This window comes from Sciurus vulgaris (genome assembly GCF_902686455.1).
Source record: "Sciurus vulgaris genome assembly, chromosome: 13".
Taxonomy (NCBI): Eukaryota; Metazoa; Chordata; class Mammalia; order Rodentia; family Sciuridae; genus Sciurus; species Sciurus vulgaris.
In genome coordinates this window covers 51,633,737-51,652,155 of record NC_136474.1, presented here as the reverse complement: position 1 = coordinate 51,652,155, position 18,419 = coordinate 51,633,737, and the positions used below count along the sequence as shown (strand labels likewise).

At 40.0% G+C, this 18,419-nt stretch overlaps 1 protein-coding gene across 1 annotated transcript in view; it reads left to right on the top strand.

The window, feature by feature from the left end:
• Positions 1-18,419, top strand: part of ZNF521 (zinc finger protein 521) — a 270,355-nt gene that overhangs the window by 243,180 nt on the left and 8,756 nt on the right. The window contains 1 exon segment of the mRNA XM_079108749.1: positions 1,008-1,123. Coding sequence (XP_078964875.1) covers positions 1,008-1,123 — 116 coding nt within the window.

The following is an 18,419-nucleotide window of genomic DNA, read 5'->3' as shown; positions in this document are numbered from 1 at the left end:
ACAGACCTGAATTGTTTTAGTGTTTCTTGAAGTAATTTAGAAATAACAATTAAAAAAAAAAAGACTTCCAATATAAAACATGTTAGGTGGGAAATGAAATCTGAGAGGTTTTTTAAGGTAATGAGAAATGTGATTAAAATGTATGACTCATAAGAACAATATTCTAATATTTTAGGTTGGCTGGCAATTAGAATAATTTTAATGATTAGAGTGGAGTCAAAGTCAAATGCCAACATCTTTAATAAATCCTTTCCCTGCCTATACAGATTAATATTGTAGATGCAAACTTTTTTAGGTCACAGTGCACCAGGCATCCATCAGAAGTCAGTTCTGCCAACCCAAACACCGCCTCTGGCATATACAATTTAATTATTAATAGTATGTCTCCTAGGTAAACTGTTACACAGTCTTAGGGCCTTGTTTTGTAGTCATTAAAATTGAACATGTTTATATTATTGAAACCCTTGCATTCAGTGTGTAGGCTGAGTTGATCTTAAAGTATCCAAAGAGAATTTACCTGCCGTTCTGTTGCACATTTATAGACAGTGCCCCAGAGTAGCTGTGGGATATAATTTTTAGCATTAACACATTTAAATAGAGAACTGTTTGCTAGCTATAACTTTAGGCAAATACAATAAACAGGGTTTTGGCATCTATGATTTCTTAACCTGTGGGTTGCTGAGAAATCGGAGTCATTTCTTTTGAGACAGAGCTGTGCATTTGACAATTTTCAGCTTTATTTTAAAAGATTTATAGGGAGCAGGGCTTCCATAAACCACTACTTTGGAGCTATTTGGGTCGAATTAGGTGCTCAGTAGAGTGCATCTTAACAAAAGTCAGAGACCCAACCACGAGCAAATGTGACTCCATTCTCCCCAGGTGCTGGGTAGTGAGTCACACCCAGGAGGGGTGCCATTCAACCTGGTCTGCCAGTTCATGGGGAGTCATCAGCTGAGGGCATTTCAGAAACAAAATAACCCAAGTTCACCATCCTTTTATCATTTCAGTGTTTGTTCAAGCAAACAAGTTGCAGCAGCATATTTTCTCTGCCCATGGACAAGAAGACAAGATCTATGACTGTACACAATGTCCACAGAAGTTTTTCTTCCAAACAGAGCTGCAGGTAATGTCCTCATGAGGAAGACGGGATTGAACCTAGTTGGTATGCTTATAGGAAACAAGGGCATTTTAAATGTGGATTCACAGTATCACTCACCCTGGGCCACCATGATGTTTTATGTGTTTGGGGGCAAAGGGAAAATTAGAGACCAGATTAATAGACACCAAAGTAATTTTGCCTCTGGCTGCTGTCAATCATAAAAAGAAACTTGAACAGACCTATAATTGGACCTTCTGACCCAGTGTGAGAATTGTAGGGGTCAGGTTTATTGGACTGTGGGATCATTCACCTCACTTGTCATGGCTCATTCTCCCAAATCCTGTTTTATTCATGCTCTGTTCCCAATGGGTTCCAGGCTGGATGGATGTCCAGGTTATTGTTGTCCTGAAGGGCCTAACATTGGGAGGGAGAAGAGAAGAGAAGGAAGAAACTATACTCTTGTCCAGTGTGTGTTACTTCCATTTAGTGAAATGGAATAATTATTAATAAAACATGTCTTAGAGTTGGAAACTTTGGCACCCAAAGGTGTTAACTTTAGCCTTGAGTATTCCAATTACCAGACAAGTGACTGACCTTGGTCCATAACTTCTCCAAACCGCAGACATGAAGTAAAAATAAACAAACTTAACACTTACAGGGCTGCTGAAAGGTGAAAATGAAATAATGGGTGTGAATATAAGGTATATTATATAAAATAAATGTTTGGTTATTTTGATTAGTCTTAGCAATAGACCGGTAATTAAAAATATGAGTCAGAGACCTGGATCTCTCCAAGAAATGTCACTTATCATAAAAGGAAACTAATTCTTTTTCTTTCTGTCTCTTCATCTGGAAAATGGGTAGGATATCTTTATTTTTCTGATGAAAGAATATAAGAGTAACATGAGTTTTCATAAATCTTGTTGGTTCCTACAGAGGAAAATGGAGTCCATAACTCCAATAACTGAAAGTGATGTTGATGTTGTGAATATTACTATTAACAATAAAATTGTTCATTCTAAAGCAGGAGGTACAATTAGTTTTCATCCCCTGCAGCAACAGCTGATCTGGTTATCAGGCAGAGGCAAAACGGGAACTCCGAGCCCACCTGCTTCTCACCCAGCACTCCACACAGAGCCCTGGGGCACCTTGGTGCTTCCTTGGGCTCTGGCAAAGCCAGGTTTATGTGAATTATGTATCAAAACAAGGGATTTGCAATTTATCTTCTCAGTTATCATTCTATAAGTAAACAAGTAGCAAGTCCCAGTGATGAAATGAAAACTATATTTAAAGGTGGGTAAGCCCCTTTAATTGTCATCATGTCAATGGGTTAAAATTCACGTTACAATTTCACCTTTGATCACTTCTAAAAATTCTATTTCATCACATCTATTTGCCAATTGAATAGAGAAAATAAGCCAGTTATTGTTTCAAAGCACATATTCCTAAAATAATCTAGCTTTTTAAAAAAATGTTATATTTTTGTTGCAATAGGTGTCAAGGTGTCGTTTGGGATTTGGTTTTATGAATCTAAAAGATATGATCAGTATGCCTATTCATACTGTTAATTAGTATGTAAATTATGAAACAATGAAAGAATAGTTTAAAATCAAATTTAGATTCTGTAAGGACTTATATCAATCTAATAGTTTTGAAAAAAAATGTTTGCAACAAACTTCCACTTTTGTACTGTATTTGTAAATTCTAATTCAGTTTTGCCTCAATATCTTTCATTAAATGACCCAAACAGTGGCAGTGGCTTCTGACCCACTTAAGATCAGACAAAATTAAGCAATGAAACACATCCTTAAGGACTCCAGATTTCTCTTGTGATTCGTTTGAAGGTTTCATGGAACATTCAGTATTCACTCTTTTCTACAATCAAGATGGACTGTGGTTCTCAAACTCTTTAGTGTCAGGAGTCCTTTGCGTTCTGAGAAATTATTGAGCGTCACAAAGGACTTGGGCTAATGCGGGTTAATATCTATTGATATTTTTCATAATAGAAATTCAAATTGGGAAATGTGTTAAACACAGGATACAGCACACATTCTATTAGCTTTTAGAGATGATGTCATCACACATCATGTAACCTCTAGAACATTCTACAGTACACCCTTGAGGCGATAAAGGTGTAAATGGCATATAATGTCTAATAGTACTATGAAACTAATTTTGACTTTACAGACTCCCTAAAAGTGTCAAGGAGACCACAGAAGTACCACATCATACTTTGAGAATCACTGATACGTAAGATTTAGTACAGAACATACAACTCTGAGTCCTTGTGACCTTGTGAAGTCAAATGTGAAGTCAAATGTGAAGTCAAAACATTTCTGACTTCTTCATTCAAATTGTAATCTGGGCCCAAACAGGCTTGTTCTGTAATTCAGAGCTATAAGCATTATTTTGCCAGTCCCTTGGCTCAGAATCATATATATTTGGTCTTGATATAAACACTTAGGCTTAATGTGTGCCCCATTCCTTAGATAAGAACAGTGCTTATGGTTAGAATGTGATAATTATTATGAATCTGAGATGAAATATTGACTTTATAGTCAATATTTCACAAAGCTATAATCTGTAGTCATGGGAATATCTGTGTAGGTCTATTTTCTAAAATGCCCAGTAATAGCAGTGGCTTTAGTTGCAACACATTGAGAAAAATGCATCAGAAGTTTACTTTTTCTAGTTTTGAGAGTGTTTTCATTTTTATGTTAAAACCTTAGGGGTTCATGGTCCTGTGCATTTGCTTTCATTACCCAAATTACCTTAGAGGATGGGATTAATGTAATTTCAAAATATTGATTTCTTTTATATCCTGAATATAAAATGGGAATGGTTAAGTATACAAAAACCATAATATGGTTTTTGTTAATTGCTAGGATAAGGGGGAAAAAAAACAATTAAATTAAGGTAATGATTGTAAATAATAACATTAGAAAATGAAGTCATTTTATATGTAAAATAAATGTGAATTTTTAACCACTTGAACTCATCTACTTGTTTATGCCACTGAAGTTCAGAAAGAAGGACTTTGCACAGGAACCCATAAGACCAGATGTCCAAGAACTGAAATCCTATTAGAGAACTTAAAACATAAAATTTTTTTGTCTTTTAGAGTGAGAATGATAGGGTAAGTATTGATTAAACATTTCAGAATTGCCCAGTAACATCACTGTAGAGTATCTTTGAATGGCCCATAAACAACTTCATGATCATGATGATTTATATTTTTTCACTGTCTATACCCAATTAAAAACATGAGATTTTGTGTGTGTGAATAGACGTGCTTTGTTGAATGTAAAACTCACATACATATATGTACATGTCATAGACATAGACATGTGCAGAGTTGCTTTCATTTCCATTACCTATAAATCAGTCAGAAAGTAGATGGTTCCTTATCCTACACTGCCCATCTTCAGGAAATCTAGCACTCAGACCCCATCCTTTGAACTTCATCAAATCCTCACTCTTTTTAGAGTTAGGCAAAATGACACCTCCATTTCTATGGAGCTCTCCATCTAGGCCACAAGGACATACCTTTTGCTAGTGTGGAAGCTACAATCCACAGGTAATTCCTAACCCTTGCTGACTTGACGTTCTAAATCCCAGTCCACAGATACAAATATATCTATATAATGTATAATACTTTCTTTTTCTTTCAATAGAGTTCTCCCTACCCCACTTTTATAAGAAAATCTAATATACTTCAAAGGCTGCCTAGTGTGCTGGCAGGAGGGGAGAAGGGTTTTGGAATAAGAGTCCATTATATGAACTAAATGCACATTTCATTATTTTTAAAAGGAATAAACATGTTCAGTGTTTCACATGTTTTCCTAATAGACCTCAGTTTTCTTTTTTCTATTTTTTTTTTCTCAATAGAACTTAGGGAAGCTGATTTGACAGAAGATGGTATGGTCCAAGAATAATATTCTACAATATGTATTTGTATCCAAAGTGGTTCATACAGGTGTGAGCAAGTGGTACATTTGTAAAAATCTGTTGAATAGACCATTTTCTTCCCATACATGGAATTGCTGTTTAATTGTTGCCTCTAGAAAAGCTACAATTGGATGGCAGTGATAAAAATCATCCTCTCCCAGAGTGTCTGGTTAGAAGGACCTACCAGCTGTCATGTTAGACCTTTCATAGAGACTGAGGGAATTCCTACAGTGAGGACGGAGCGGCTATGGCCAGCACAACTTTAGGTTCTGAGATTCTGCTATTTCAATTTCTTTTGACTCAAAGATGATTGTGACATTTGCCCTTCCCTCAATTAAATCATGAATTGTGTTTTCCACATTCAAAATACAGTTGTTTGACATTCTGAGGGATACACCAAGACATTCAAATATCACTAAAGTTGAAATATGTCATTGTCTCCATAGCTGTTGGATTTCCTCCTCAAAACATCTTTTCCCCATATCACTTGATTTTAGTGCATATTTTGAGTTTTATGGTCATATTTCTGAAAGAAAAATGAATTACCGTACATAGGACAGGACATACAGGTCACAATTCTACATGGAAATGTGGCTGATGAGGGCCTCACTGGGTTCCTCACTAACTTAGTTTTTTGCCCTAGACAAGCATTTCAATAAAGACACTTCCAACGCGTGTCTGAAATGATAGAATTCAATACGTTGAAGCATTTAGGAGTCGTTGTTAGCAGTCAAAATTGCAAATGCCATATATACTGTTGTAATCAATTCCAGCACCCAGATAAGAAAATATATTTATTAAAAATCATCACAAAAATATGATTCTAAATTTACCATTGATGCCAATTACTTTCTAAAATACCAAAATGATTAGGAATATATCATATTTATAGTTGATTAGCAAAGATATGCAAAAAAATAACTCTTGCGTGAGGTAATACGTAATCAGCTGTATTCCAAGAGAGGAGATATTTATTCTGCAGCTGAGGGAATCATGTGGGAGCCGGTCAAGCTGCTTTCGAAGGATGGATAATAGGCACTCATTGGACATTGCTTCACTGGCCTTCATCCTGTGTTCTTAGTGCTGTCCTAAGAAAATAAAGTCAAGATTCCTCATTATTAGAAATAAAATCTCTACCCCAGACACATCAGAATCTTCTTTGGTCTTCTTCATTTCCTGGAATAATTTTTCAATTAATCATACTTTGACATAGTTTCATGTTAATTTTTTTAAGCACTCGTCTTTTTCATGTGGTTAGGAGTCTTGTTTTGCATCATGTTTTAGCATCTAACTAAAATGAAGCATTTATATTTGCTTTTAGAAATGTAATTTCAAAACAGCACAATGACCCCCTCCTATTAAGGGGGTGTGGCCAAGACAAAAAGTTTCGTCATGCCTCTCCATAAAAGTCAAGGTGGGACCTGGGTGTGGTATGCAGAAAGGTTTATTTTAGTTTATGTTGTTTTCATATATTCCTCCCCAGGAGGCTGAACTCCCCATGCAAACAGGAGGAATGGGAAAGTGGACGTTACTGCTCATAACACACCTAAACAAAGTTCTCGTGAATCTATTTTGCCCCAATACCTACCTTCTCACAACTTTTCTGTATTTTCCAAGTGCTTAACTTTTATTTCTCACAGAACTTAAGCTTTCTTCCATTATCCCCACTCAAACAATAAAAGTCAGACCCTGTCCTGCCTTGCCTCCTACCTTTGGTCTTCCTGTAAGGCCCTTGATGGAAGTATTTGCTGGTTGCCATGTCTAGACCTGGCATATCCAGTTCTGTAATGATCTGTTTGGAGGAAAATCAGTCTGAAGGAGAGTCATTCCTACCCCTTCCTGGTTGGTTTGGGCTGTGTCCCTTGAAACTCTTCCCTTAGATTCTTATGCCTCGGTCAGCCCCTAAACACATTACAAAGATTTTGAGATCTGTAGGAGTATAAATTGTGTCAAATGAGTGCTTGGTTCTGGAACTGGTCCATTTTATACATCGCCTCATTTCTTTGCTTTGTGGGCCTGCAGGGCTTTGGAAGCAAATTGGTGCTACAGCAACTTCCACTTAATTTGCTCAGTGGTTAAATTGATCTATCTCTTTTATTTGATCAGATCTCCAGGAACCGAATCATTTGCATTGATTTATTGATTGGTGCTATGTTTTCACCATTAGTTTTGATCACTTTCAGCTGTTAATATTGGATAATTCAATCAGGATTGATTGGCCTTACCATTGAAGGCAGAAAGTTAATCATGTAGGACACAAAAATAGGCATGGCAAACCTAACCTCAGTTTGACTATTATACTCCAGTCTCCCTCTATTTATATAGTGTTGAAAGAGCTAGAGTTTTTCTTGAACAAGAGGGAGTTTGCAATTTCATAGCATTCATAATGCATCTAAAGATGAGGTAGTTTTATTTTGCTTTTTAATAAAACGACATCTAGAAATTAAGCAAGCATACAGAAAGATAAGCATGATTGTCACAATGAACTCATTTGGACTAAATGAGTAAATGCATTTTCAATTACCCGTTTTGTACCAATAAATGCCTAATCTGTGTATGCATGCTTGGAGGCACAACCTGGGCTCACCTTTTTCTAAATTTGGCCCTCACTGCTTTACCATGTGTCCTGGTAGTCAAATTTTCAAGAACCAAGTGGTTAATGTGACTGAAGTAAGGGCAACAGAGGTAACTGCAATAAGCAGAAACCACTTTATTTGCATTTGAATCGCTTCTACTGCACCCCAGTTCAGTTTTAAAAAATTCTCCATCCATTAATTTCTTGATGTTCATATCGATGGCTGATTTTCGCTATTAAAGAGGGAGCACCACCTCTTCGTTCTAGGATGCGTTCCCTCCTCCAACAGCCCTGTTGTTAGCGAGCTGCCATTACATTATTTTTTGTCTGGCCCAGAGTTGACAACAGATGGCCATCTCTGAACTGCCATCAGTGCAGCTTTATGGAGCATCCAGCTAGGGTGTACTGAAGAGCACTGTGGCCAGTTCTGCAGCCCCCTCCCTCCCTACCCCCTGGAAGTGCTCATCACCTCTGCCACATTCTGCTTTGGCTGGGCTTTGCTGGCCCTGCCATCTTACACGTGGCCAAGACAGCCTGCTGCCACAGCATCGGAAGATCTGCCTCCATTAGGAGGGAGAGACTGCAGGCAAGATCGTCCTGTGAAGACAGAGCTCTATGTCAGCACCTGTGTAGTCAGATCCTTTGGAGAGATCTGGAAACCCAAATTTCTAGAAGATTCTGCAACCCAGACAGTCACCCTGAATTCCCACATGTTACTATTATAGATGTTTACTCCACACATTGATCAGTTTCCCCACCTTAGGAGAGACAAAGTGCCAAGAATAGACCTTTTGTGTTTACAAACTTTTGTCTATTGGAAAACACCACTTCCATATCCAACTGTTGTGACAGTTAGGGTAAGAGAGATGGTAATCATGAACTTTAACTATCAATCCCCTGAAATGAGCAAAGGATTTACTCCAGCATCTTTCTCAATCCATCAAGGTGGTGCTCCCTCACACCACCACGTGCTATTCTGTGCATTTGGAGAAAGATTGATAGACTGCCCTTGATCGGGTTTGTGAAGGCAAGGCAGCTTCAGAGCCAAACGTGTATTTTAAGAGGAATTCACATTTGTATCCTTTATTGTTATATTTGCAGCGAATCTACAGCTCGTAACAGGCTCTGCCCTGCAGCTACGAAGGAGTAAGTTTCCCTTATTGGAGGGAGAGCAGTGTTCTGGAAAAGCCTGAGATGGGGCGGGGGAGATGAATGGTGCTTAAAAGCACTGCTTGCGGTGCTGTCATTTAGAACAGCAACTCCCAGGCTCTGAAGGGGAGTGAAAGGCAGGGTAAACGAGTCCTTTTTAAAAGTGGTGAAATTTCAAACTGCCTAAAATAACAGGTCTCCTTCATTGATAACTTCATTGAATGAGTAAGTGGAGAACTCACTGGGCAGGAACTGCTTTTGCATAGAAAGGGAAAGTTTGCAAAAGTGAGGCTTTTTCTTCCACTGGTGGGGGGCACTTCTTCCTTGTGTGGCCCCTCTCTGCATTGATGGGGCTCCTCAGCTGGCAGAAGACCATCTCTCCCTGAAAACATGAATTGCCCATCGAAGATTTCCTGTTTTGCACTGCCAGAACTTAATTTTATAATTGTCTCACTGACACCACTGGGCACATCTGCTAAGCTTGTGTGCCTTCTAGACATATAAAAGGCTACTGTGATACATTAAAATATCAGCAGTGTGCTGTGCGGTGCTTTGAGTTTATAAGGGTGAAAGGTCATTGTGCAGGAAAATGGAACAGTATATTTGCTGTGAGACAGGCACCAAGACCTCACTCCCATACTCAGTTATAATTCATGACAGGACTGGTAGGAAGCCCTTATCCCTCTGTGGAGTTAATGCATCTCCACTGAAGCCTGCAGAGAGCACCCTGGGTCCCCCCACCATCTGCGCGCTCACTTCCGTGTGCTCTCTCCTCTCTTCCTTTTTCCCTTTCTCTCTTTCTCCTGAGGTCTCTTGGAATTAATATTGTCAGACTACTAACTGATTGGTAAAGGTGGTTCTCCAAAACAGGACTGTCATTTAACTAGGGGAAGAACTGCAAGGAACAGGCTACAGGGTTGTTTAATGTCTCATTTAGAAAGTGTCAATTAGAAAATAGACAAAGAAGTAGCAATTACCTTAAACCTATCACTAACTGAGAGCTGAGGATGCACTGCCAATCACCAGGCAGTCAGAGGTACCCACAGTCCAAGCCACAGGAGGCCAGGGACACAACACAAGGTGTACATCACTATCCAAGTTCACCATATTTGGAAGCTGAGTTCACTGTCTGGAAATGGAATCTGAGTGAAACCGTGCTTCTGAGAAGTGTTTGCCCACCCTATCCATTGACTCCAGCCCACCAGCAGCTCCAGCACCAACTCGGGCCGCACACACGGCCCCATCTGCGATGTGCTGCCACTCTCTCTGAGGACCTGAGCTAATTGCCTTGGGGCTACTGAGGCCCAAGTTTAAAGTGAGCAAAGCCTATGCTATGTGAAAATAGCCACGGTGGGATAGCTGAAGTGGCAGGATCAGAGAGGGCCAAACTGCAAACCGAGACAGCCAGCAGAGGTTCGCAAACATTTCCCTGTGTTTTCCTTCCCTCCTGGCTCCTCACTCCTCTCACTTTCTGCTGGGGGCCCAGAAAGTGATGGGACTGGAGGAGGGTGTGTGTTAAAACAAGAGTTCAGACTGTACCTTATTGTTCGTGGCTGACCTGGATTAATTTGTAATGTTTCACAAGATGTGCCCTTAACATAGTCCAGCGTGAGTAGTCCTTTTAAAAAGATAAATCAAACCCAGGCCTGAAATACCAGTGTATGAACTTAACTGATGTGATGCCATAGGGGACCTACTGTGTTATAAACTCCAGAATGGCCTTTTGATACTGAGACTGGAGCTAATTCCAAAGAGACCTTAGAAGGACCGCAGCGGGGTGAGAGGTCACGCGACAAGACAGTAGCACCCACACGTGATGCAGCCTTGTGTGTAATTGGCTCGCCGTCCCAATCTGATGTTTGGGTGGCATTCGTCAAGTCACCTCGTTCATCCTCCAAAGGAAAAGGAGGGCAAGAATGCTTGCGCTCACTGTCCAGGTTTTCTTGGGTGAAAGATCACTTTGAGATGACACAGCTGAGTAGTCAGCCTGAAATCCTGGTTGGTATTTTATTAATTTTGCACCAAGATAAATCCTGAAATTCTGACAAACTCCATGACAGGTGAAATTCCTTCTTGCAGAATCTTCTCAGCAAGAGGCTGCTCATTTCGTTCTGTTCCGAGGCAGGCAACAGGAGGGCAGCTTTATAATCAGCCCTCAAAGGACCCCCAGCCGCCCCAGAGTCTCGGGCTGATTGAATAACTCCTGGGCCTCTTCCCCTAGGCCTCCATCAGCGGGGGTCCTGTGGAAAGCAATCTCCCGCAGACTGGCACTGAAGTGAGCTTTAAACCACCATTTTCTGCTCTCCAGAGGAGCCTGGAGTACTAAAAGATAGATGGACTGCAGATATTTTATGAGAAACTGTCAGAAGAAGAGCAGAGTAAATGTTTTTTTCTTCTTCTTCTTTGAGTCACACACTACATCACTGTTGAATTTCTCCCAGCATCTTTTACATTTCAAGTAAGAAATTAATTGGTTGCTAACCTTTAATTCCCCCTCCCTCGTCTCCGTTGTCTTCCTCCCAGTTTTTTTTTTTTTTTCTTAAATATTCACACAGAGGCCCTTTGCTTAACCACAGTTGCAGAAAATCAGTACCATTTGCAATGAAATATTTATAATGACAGAATGAAAAATTGGATTCATTTTCTGGACTGTAGCCGAACAGTCTGCAACTTTGTGCGGCATTGTTTAGCATCTCTCATTCCTCCCTTTCATTGGAGTCATTTTTGAAAACATACCACATGTACGCTTACCTATGCGTTGGAGGGAAGCCTACCAAAACACAGAGCCTGGTCTACTCTGTTTAAAAAAAAAAAATGGGAAAAGAACATATTTGTGTTAGTGCTGCTATGCGGGGGGCAGGCGGATGTGGCCTGTAAAAGGGTACAGAGGATGTGAACTCGGTCAAAAGGAAGAGCTGGGAGAAGTTTACAAGGACTACCGGAGACAGTGGGCCTGCACTTTGTAGCAGAGCACAAATAGCAATCAGCCGGCCATAGCATCTTGGGGCAGATTTATAAGGGGTGCGAGAAGGCAGAACTGAGGTGTATAAATGTACATCGTATATCACAGATCACCTTCCCTTAGTGTTTTCTGTACAGGCTTTTCTTTCCACATGACCCTCATATTCAGAGCTACTTTCTTTCCAAGAGGGGTGATTACTGCATTTTTTAAAGAAATAAGAGACAAAGGATTTTGCTAGGACCGTCCAGCATTGTATTTCAAACAAGTCCACCTCACAAGCACCGGAGACACAGCAACACATTCATTCTTATTACAGGACCAGATTGCATTTGCAGCAAGATGCCTGGGAAGTAAATTTGGGTTCACCAAATAAGTTTTCACATGCCACTCCATAGACAATTTGAAAGAGCCTGCCTTGTTCTTCTCCCTCCATTGTAGGGTACATCAAGGGGTCACCCTACATCTAAGGGGCCTTCTCAGGTCCCCAGTCCAGCCCCCGAGTTAACTTTCTGTTTTCCCCCTTTTGGAGTGCTGGACTTAATTAGTTAGTGGTGTTTTATTTTGGTGGTTTTTCAAAAGTGAAAATAGTATCTAATAAACTCAGGCATGAACAGGAACAGCCTTAGATTGGGCTATTCTTGGTTTTGTTCGTTGCATCATGCATTGCCAGCTCCACAAGATCAATAATCCATATTTTATTATATAATAAAGGCTGCCTGTAATTGAATTAGTTTATTTACTCCATCTGATTATCCCTGTTTTATTCACAAAGAGGAAAAAGAATACAAATTTATTTTCAACAATATATTATCATTTGGATGTTAGAGTTTTCTGCACTAGAAAACAATCGTATAAGGATAATAGACTTCATTTAAATATTCATTTATCCTAAGAATATTGTGACTCACAGCACACTGCATTTTGGGGTGATAACAAATATTTACATTGACCCTGTCAATCTGTCTTCCAGCTAGCCTGGTGAGGGTCCGCTACAGCAGTTCTCTCTTCTGGCTAGCACCAAGAAGCCCACTCCAAAATTCCATAAGACAATTGGGATGCACGGTCTTTTACTTTTATAACCTTTGGAGAGATGCCCCTTTGACTCTCCCAAGGCCATTTCCTCTTAACCATCCAGGGATTGCCATTTTTGAGGTTTTTGAATGCTTATTCTCTTCTCTTTGAAGCAGAATTTAGCACAGATTTGTACTTGGGTGATAAGAACACTGAACAGGAAGGAGCCATTCATTATGGGGATCTCTCAGGACCATGATGCGTAATCCAACGCTTCTGTGACACATACTTTCTCAGAGGCTTGGTGTTTTTACACAGGCTTTTAGATTTGTCTTTTCATTGCATTCCAAAAAAAAAAAAAAAAAAAATGATTTGGAGAAATATGCTGACAGTTCAGCATGAAATGATGTGTGTTCTGACACAGACTGCCTTGTAGCTTCGGAATCTAGCCTGAAGTTATTTTACTGTAGCACTTCCACGATTCTCTGATTCATAGGAGAAAAAAAGAAGTTTTCTTAAAAGTGTGTTTTAGGATATGCCAATAACTTTTCTCCAGCACCGTACATAGGTTTGAGAGATTGTTTCCACTTAACCTTTATTCTTTCTTTCTTTCTTGAATGCCAGCATTAGGTGGAGAATTTTTTTACATTAGTTTTTCAACAAGTTATGTGAGCCTGAAATATATACCCAAGTAAATGGGAACTGTAATAGTGGGGTGTTCAGAACGAATCTCCTCTGCAGACCGGGAAAAGAACATTGAATAGCATTCGTTTATGTACTGCCAGATGTATTTCCGCATGTGACATGGCTTGCCCAACTGCTTTGAATGATTTTCAGTGTTATTAAGCAGACTCGCAAGAGCAACAGGCCTCATGACAGAAGTAAAGAGCCATGTGGCAGAAGTCCTTGGTGAAGGAAAGTTGCATGGCAAACCACGTCGTCAGAGAGCAAAGCACCACGGTGCAGACTTTATTTTAATATCTGCACTAACAACTCTCTGGGAATATTTCTCTTCCTCTTGTCCAGCTCCTTCTGTGTTGTGGCTGGTTTGCATTTGTGTTTGAAGTGCCAGGCGGTTTAATGAAGTTATTCTTTTATAAATTTTGCAACACTGAAGCAAGCATGAGGGCTTTAAATTAGAATAAGTGCCACTTCTGTGTGGCAGGTTCCTTTGAGGACTGATTAGAATGAGGCCTCCCGTTGCCTGGCCCTTTATGCCTGGCAGTGTTGCTGTGTGTTCTTGTTTATGGCTCACCTTTGGATCTGCATGAGGATGCACCATGCCTGCTGCCTGGACCTCTGCTAGTCAAGACTGTCTTTCTGCCAGGATCATGTTAAATACTTCACTTTTAAGGGTTTGGGTTTATTTTTTTTAATTATATTGCTTTATTGTAATGAATTCAAATTAACTTGGAGTAGCAAATTGTATAAGGATGTGAGGATTATAGATTGCTCTCACCATAGCTACAGCACATCTATGTGCAGGGGAAGGAAAGGGCTGCCTCTCCAGTAACTCAGTGTACTAGGAGAGGTGAGGCAACTGTCCCACAGAGACCTAAGGCAAAGCAGACTGGGTGCCCAGAAGAGGGGAGGAGAATGGAAGTTTCACCTGTGAGTTTCTACAATGGGAGGAAGCTCTTCCTGATGGCGCAAAGGGCAGGGTGGAGTGGGGAAAGCGCTTTTGAGACCCTAAAGAGTCTCAGAGAAAATGATGGACAAGAGATTGGAAAAAAAAAAAAAAAAAAGAAGCTTCAACAGGGAATAAGAAGTAAGTTCAGCATTCCTGATTCTTCTTCCCATGTCTGAGTTTGCTGGTAAATAGGGATGACTTCAGGGAGCTGGGGAAGGGGAGACTGTTAAAGAAAAACCAGCAAGGGAAACAGGTACCAAACCAAAGCATGAAGTTTTCTCTCCTTCTAAACCTGGATTTTGTAAAATGGGAGACAACCAAATAGAACCTGTGAAGTCTTTGCATTTGAAAAGACTTAACTTGGAATTGAATACTTATAATTGAAAACAAGGGCTTCTCCAAATTGTATTCCCCATGTAGGATTGTTTCTGAAGGACAGAAAGGTCAAAAGCAAACACTAGGGACTTCACCTGTGGAATCCATGTGTAACTCAGTTCCGCTCTGCACAACACACTCGTTTGCTTAGGCACAGAAATGCACATGGGCGAGTATGCACACACACACACACACTCAGGATGTGGCTCACACTTAACACAGTTTAATTATGTAAAATCAACACTGTCCTTTGACCATTTTATTTTTGTGCATATTTACTAAAGGAAATCCCTTGGTAGACAAGCATTTGGCTGCTTATGATGGGGAAAGATGTTTTCTGTTTTTCTTATTTATAACATTTTTGAGTTACTCTTACTATGAGTTTACCTCCTAGAGAGTGTGGTAGTGTTTTCCATAAAAGGAATAATACACTACAAGAAAGTGGCACTTCTTTTGCTTTGTGCCCAAGTTCAATAAAGTATTTTTCATAATTATTGGAATTTGGTTGAAGGAATCCTTGTTCCTATGGAGTGGAAAAAGCAGAGAGTCTTGGCTCCCTCCTTCTCCCCACAAAGGTTACCCTTTGAATATAAATTACAACACCCTGTGCCTCTCCCATTCTAATCAGATGACCTTTTGAATCTGATGGACCAGAGTTTAAATCCTAAGGCTGCCAGTCAGTTTTTAAATCAATGCCTTGCTCCCACATCTTTCAGTATCTAACTAAATTTCAGTGGATTTAAACACAGAAGTGCAGTAAGTGATGCAGGTAGAATCTTTCAGCTGATGGCAAAACAGCCCCAACTTGACTGCAAGATCTTGGGTCACAGGATGTGATGAAGCTGCATTTCACTAGATCCTCATAGGAAAAAAAAAAAAAAAAAAAAAAAAGGAACCTTCTAGGATTCAAAAATCTCAGAGAAAAGGGAGGAGCAGAAAACTTGTTCTCTTTTTAAGAGAACATTTCTGAGCAATTATCAATTTAAGCTCCCATTATTTGCCGCTAATTACTACACACGGCTGTTAAATATTTAGCAGAAGTTTGTTTAATTGCGTTTGACTGGGAAAGGGAAGCCCGAATATGGCTTCAGAATCAAGAGCCAGTTGTGTGCACCCGAGAGCCTGGCAGAGAGGAAATTTGTATTCGCCCAAGATGAACACATTACAGCATCAGACAAGCCTTCTCTTTTTTTTTTCTTCCTTCCACAGATTTATTTATCTTTAAGGTATCTAAAATTAGAGCACGAAGAAGGGGCACTGTTCATGGATGTAAAATTGGAAGGAGGTCATTCTTAACCTTGTTTACAGATGTTCTAGTTTAGAAAGCGCCAGTGTGATAAATTAAACATTACAGGGGAAAAAATTAAAGCTTAGCAACAACTGGCACATGGACACATCTGTCTGTGAAGCACTGACTTAATCCCTGAATATCTTATTAGACAGTACTGCCTATCAAAGCCTTCTGTCCTACAGTATGCTGGGATCCTGCAGTTCCAGAATCTGAGCAGAATGTACCCCGGCCTCTCTCACTTTTTCTTTGCTGTCTTTATAGAGTTTGATTTAAATTTACTGTTGGCTCCGTGCAGGTAAACAAGTTGTTCAATATATTGTCATCTTTTAAAAATCAACTTTGTACTTTTAATGTATTTCCCAGTGGCCATTTTGCATTTTTTAGCTTGTTCTTCCAGTTTGGCACTTTTTAAAAAACATTTCCATACAGTAGATAGTATGTATTATTGTGAGCTCCCAAAGGGGGAAATTTTTTCAAGCCTGTCCCATATGCAAAACAGGGGTCAGTTTGCAACTGAAATTTTACTGCTCTTTTAAGTTTTTCATGGAAAATGGAACTGTTCTAATGCTCACATTTCCCGTATATGACCCAACAGTGCAATTTGTCCTCTTGAAGTAGGTGGACAAGTGGTTTGTTTTATTTCTCTATAATGTTTAATTGTCAAAATACTAAGAATTATTCTACATTTGCAACTTGGGCATTGTACTATTCAAATAATTAGTCTTTGCTACGGCTCCTGAAGACTCACATTGGACTAGGGCTCTGCTGATTAACTGGTGTTCTTGCTACGCTGTAAATCATCATGGACTTTTTCAAATAGGATGGATATTGTATAAACAAAGTTTAAAAAGCAAAATGTGGCAGACATAGGCCCTTGCCAACATCAGATGGCCTGCCTCTCTGCACAGATTGATGGATCTTTAGCCTCACCACATTCAATTCCTAAGAAGTCTCTTGTCTTCTGCTCTCTGGGACTCTCAGCTGTGCTCCTGTGTTTTTTGGGGGTATTGGGGATTGAACCCAGGGGCACTCTACCACTAAGCTACAACCTCAGTCCTTTTTCATCTTTTGAAACAGGGACTCACTGAGTTGCCCAGGCTCCACTCAAACTTGATGCTCCTACCTCAACCTCCGGAGTGACTGGGATTACAGGCATGCACCACCACACCCTGGTTTTGCTCATGTTAAAATTTTCTCTATTCATTCCCTTCTTCCCTCCTCCCCCTCATTTCTCCAGCACCAAGCAGGGAAACTCCTCTGAGATCCAAACTCATAGACCCACAGAAGCTGACGGGCCCTTGCTCTGTGTCCCAGAGCTCCCTGTCTCACCTGGGAGGAGGCGGGGGCTGTAGTGGTGAGCACCCCTCAACTCTGCAGTTGGCACAGCTCTGAAACTGGAACACAGCCAACAGGGTCATTCAACAGCGACTTCATGTCTGAAGCCAACTCAGTGCTGGACTAGCCAGAAGACTTTGAAAGTTGGCTTCAACTCTGGTCTAGAAAATGAGATACCGCACCAGATATTGTGAGATCCCTCTCAGCTCAGAAACCAAGTCTTTCTCTGCTGCATTACTGACAGGTGCAGTTACTCCTGCAGTTGAACCCGGACCGACAAATTGAAGGTGGAAGCTCTGTATTTCTTTCAAAGTACATTTTTGTTTCCATACCCTAAATTCTAATTTCCAGAGTTTAATATGTGCATCATCCCTTTATGTATTATTGAATTGCCAATATTTCTAAAGTGGCATTGGTTAATTTCCATTAAAATGTACCTTCTTTATTCACCAATCGTGTGTAAAAGGACTAAGAATTTTGCTGAATGAGTGAACATTTCTGGCGAGTGTGGTTCCTCACCCAACAGTACCACTTATTATATATCTCAAAAAATCCTTTCCACTGTTTCTGGATAATTACCTGCTCTCACCCTATGACTATGCTTCCAAACACCATGCAGTACAGTCCCAGGTGGCGTATATATGTCCCTTTGCAATGCTTTTATTTTATTAAGGTGGGGGAGTCCTTATTAAGTCGTTAGTCTTAAGTCTTATTTAAGTCTTCAGTCATAGAGTGAAGACTAAGCCGCATACTAAGCCACACCCCAAGTTCCATGTGTTTTCATCACAAAGAAAATTCAAAACAATTGTGTGTTTTCCCTAGCCCCACCTGTTCTTGTTTCTGACCTCTTAATATTATCTTGGAAAACCTATCGGTGACAAGACAGGTCAATACCAAGAAATCCTAGTTAGAGCTACTCAGCAAACTGCACAGATCCACCTTTCTATTTTCTGCTTAGACCAGTCTTCCCTGTAGATACTTCAAATTCCTTGAATGCAAACCTTTCCTCATCACCAAGCTGTCATTCATTCATACACAAACGTT